We start from the raw sequence: 3,838 nt of genomic DNA, 5'->3' as shown, positions 1-3,838 counted from the left end.
GGAATGCCTCCTATGAATCCTCCACCCGTAGCACCTTTACCCACTGGAATGAATGGGTCTGGAGCAGCAGTGAATATGAACAGCGGTTTGAATCCATTGTTTATTGGTCCCATGAATCCTGTAAATCCTATCCAAATGAATTCCCAAAGTAGTGTCAAGCCAATTCCAATCAATCCAGATGATTTGTATGTCAGTGTTCATGGAATGCCCTTTTCTGCAACAGAATCTGATGTGAAAGAATTTTTCCTTGGGCTTCGTGTGGATGCAGTTCATATGCTGAAGGATCATGTAGGTCGAAATAATGGAAATGGACTAGTTAAGTTTTTTTCTCCTCAAGATACATTTGAAGCACTGAAGCGAAACAGAATGCTGATGATTCAGCGCTATGTTGAAGTTAGTCCTGCGACAGAGAGACAGTGGGTGGCTGCTGGAGGCCACATAACTTTCAAGCAAACCATGGGTCCCTCTGGGCAGTCACACCCTCCTCCTCCCCAGGCTCTTTCTAGGTCCAAGTCTCCTGGTGGACAGAAAAGGTCACGGTCAAGATCTCCCCATGAGCAGGGTTTCTGTGTTTATTTGAAAGGTCTCCCCTTTGAATCCGAGAACAAACATGTGATAGATTTTTTTAAAAAGCTGGATATAGTTGAAGACAGTATTTATATAGCTTATGGACCTAATGGGAAGGCAATTGGAGAGGGCTTTGTTGAGTTCAGGAATGAAGCTGATTATAAAGCAGCCTTGTGTCATCATAAGCAGTACATAGGGAATCGCTTTATTCAAGTTCATCCAATTACTAAAAAGGCAATGTTAGAAAAGATAGATATGATTCGTAAAAGATTGCAGAACTTCAACTATGACCAGAGGGAAATCCTCATGAATGCTGAGGGAGAACCAGGTTCGCCAAAATTGTGTGCACATATATCTAATATTCCATATAATATAACAAAACTGGAAATCCTTCAGTTTCTAGAGGGACTGGCAGTAGAAGAAAGCTCGATACAAATTCTTGTTGATACTAACGGGCAAGGTTTAGGACAAGCGCTGGTTCAGTTTAAAGCTGAAGACGATGCTCGTAAGGCAGAGCGTTTGCACCGTAAAAAACTGAATGGAAGAGATGTCGTCTTGCGTTTGATAACTGTTGAAGAAATGAGAGATATTGAGAGAAACCCACCTTCTCAAGGGAAAAAGTTACTGAAAATACCGATCCAAGGAAATGCGGCTGTGCCGGGAGCACAGGGTGCTGGTGGGGATGAGCATGCCTTCTTGGGGGGAAATTCTAAAGATGCAAACAACGGTCCTCCGTTTAATTTCCCCGGTAACTTCAGTGGGTCTGGCACGTTTGGTCCCCCACTGCCACCACCTGGAATAGGTGGATTTCCTGATTCTAGACCAGGAATACCTGCAGTCGCAACTAGCGGTTTACCTGGGGCAGGTATTGAGGTCCCAGGCTTTGCGGGTGGTCCCGGAAATTTAAGTGGACCAGCGGGTTTTGCTGGGGGTCCTCAGACATTTGGTAATGGTCCTGGCAACTTAAGTGGACCACCTGCCTTTGCTGCTGGTCCTCCAGGAATTGCTAGTGGTCTTGGGCATCTAAGTGGACCTCCAGGGTTTGGACCTGGACCAGGAAATATACATATCAGTGGACCCCCAGGTTTTGGAACAGGGTCTGGGAAGCCAGGACCTACTGTCATTAAAGTGCAGAATATGCCCTTTACTGTTTCCGTGGATGAAATTTTGGATTTCTTTTATGGCTACCAAGTGATCCCTGGTTCAGTGTGCTTAAAATACAATGAGAAAGGCATGCCCACTGGAGAAGCAATGGTTGCATTCGAGTCTCGTGATGAAGCTATGGCAGCTGTTGTTGATTTAAATGACAGGCCTATAGGCTCCAGGAAAGTAAAACTTGTTTTAGGGTAGCTGTTAATATGAAGTAGCTGTAGAGTAGATATTCATAGTGCTGTGATAAATGCATCTGGATTGGTTTTTATAGTATTTCCAGGATAGAACCTGTGGATTGTTTAAATTGTAAAAGATTGGTTTTGCTAAGGCAGAGCACTGGGTCAGCTGTCACGTGAGAAACGCTGTGAGGATAGATGCGCAGCGGATTTTCCCGTGCAGATCCGTGGAGCAGCTAGACAGATTCTTATAGAAGTTCAGTAAACTGTACTGGACACAGTGCTTATCAAGGAATCTAGATTGGTGTTGTGTAGTTTTGGGTAAAGGAAAAACTAGATGAAGTCAGAGGAGCTCTTCAGTGGGTGCTCTTGCAAGCTGTTGTAAAATAGATAGCTATTTCTAGAGTTGGTTAAAAGCTAGCTGAACTTGCTTTGTTTCCAGGTCAAAGCTTTGTTTAAAGTCCTGATTTTACTCTGCAACTGAACGAATTCTCAGTGTACACAGATTAATTGTTTTGTGTATGTATCTTTATTTTTTCCAAGATTCACACTGTATGAACAGTTCAATTATGCCCATTGCTGATGTGTCTACCAAACTAATTCCTATGAGCAGAATCGTTCTGTAAAATTCAAGCTGTTCTTTGTGGAATAACCTTTAGTTATTTATATATTGCAATTATAACTGTGCAGAATAAGACTTTTGCCACAAGTATAGCTAACCTCAAACATTATCATGAGTTTTATAGCACATGTTTAAAACATTTGCAGTAGAAGTAACAACTTGAAAATACTCATTATTGTTTAAGTAGCCTGATTTGTTAGGATTACATCAATCAGTTGGGATAGGATCCTTGATGCTAGTTGGGTATTGATGTTGTATTTCTCATGTGTCTCAGACTCCTTGCATAGTCTCTGCTAAGAGAACCAAAGTGGTGATGATTAGTAGAAGATTGGAGTCCAGCTAAAGTTCTAAATTAGTTTATATGTTAAAGAAACATTTATCTTCAGCAACTCTGTTGTGAATTACTATGGGTGAATTCAGAGGTAAAATTTATTTTTCTCCAAAACTTGAAAATACTGAGTTTGCTATATATTTTTGCAATAAAGTTGTGCTGTTGTATTCAAAGTCTGTAAAGAGTTGCCATTTTCTTTGCTGTGCAGTAAAACCTCCCATGGAAAAAAGGAGAATTGGAAAGGAAGTAATTACACAAGTGAGAAGTAGAATTTTTGGTTGGCTGGTTGGTTTCTGTTTTTTTTTTTTCTTTTTTTTTTTTTCCCATTTTTGCTTGGCTTATGATAAATTTTAAGACTTGGGCGTTGCCTGAAAAATCCTGCTGTTCCCTGCAAATCATTGTACTTAAACATAGTAAACTTTAAACTGTTTTGTTTTTTTTTGGACAAAGAAAACCAGTGCCTTTTGGTGTTGCATATCATGGAACACTGAAGTTTATGGTCAGGCAAAATTGAGAGGTGCAAGTGGCAACAGTTTTATTCATGTGGTGTGTAGGAGAGATTTGAAAACCTGTGCAGCACTGCGTCCTGAGAGGATTTCACAGTACAGGAATATGTGGAAGGATTGTATAAAGGTGTACTTCAATAAAGAGGCGGTCGCATTACACGGATGCTTCTGTAATTCATTAGCATAATTTTGTTTTGACAGATTAATAGGTGGTCCCAACTTTGGAAACGTCATGTGATTTGTATATACTGTTTAAAATTAAGCCTCCTGTTAATAAAACTGTCTGTCTCCGAAGCTTCATGTTATACGTTTCAACAGTCTTTGGGAGTAATGTTTCAACAGCAGATATGTTTCTTTTTTTTTTTTTCTTTTTTCCTTTGGAAGTCTGAAAGTACTTTTGCTGATGTCAGAAAGATGTGTGATTAGGAGTCAAGACTTTCAGTTTATTTTTCAAATTTTGCTCTTTGTTTTTTAAACAACTTTT

General features: G+C 40.1%; 1 protein-coding gene across 1 annotated transcript in view; it reads left to right on the top strand.

Moving 5' to 3' along the window:
* Positions 1-3,097, top strand: part of RBM12 (RNA binding motif protein 12) — an 8,628-nt gene extending 5,531 nt beyond the window's left edge. The window contains 1 exon segment of the mRNA XM_008938521.1: positions 1-3,097. This exon segment is cut by the window's left edge and continues 15 nt beyond it. Within this exon segment, the coding sequence (XP_008936769.1) occupies positions 1-1,917 (1,917 nt within the window). The 3' untranslated portion in view covers positions 1,918-3,097.
* Positions 3,098-3,838: the final 741 nt, after the last annotated feature.

This window comes from Merops nubicus, unplaced genomic scaffold (assembly GCF_000691845.1).
Source record: "Merops nubicus isolate BGI_N331 unplaced genomic scaffold, ASM69184v1 scaffold41684, whole genome shotgun sequence".
Lineage (NCBI taxonomy): Eukaryota > Metazoa > Chordata > Aves > Coraciiformes > Meropidae > Merops > Merops nubicus.
The sequence above is the reverse complement of the archived record's forward strand: the minus strand, read 5'-3'. Positions and strand labels throughout refer to the sequence as shown.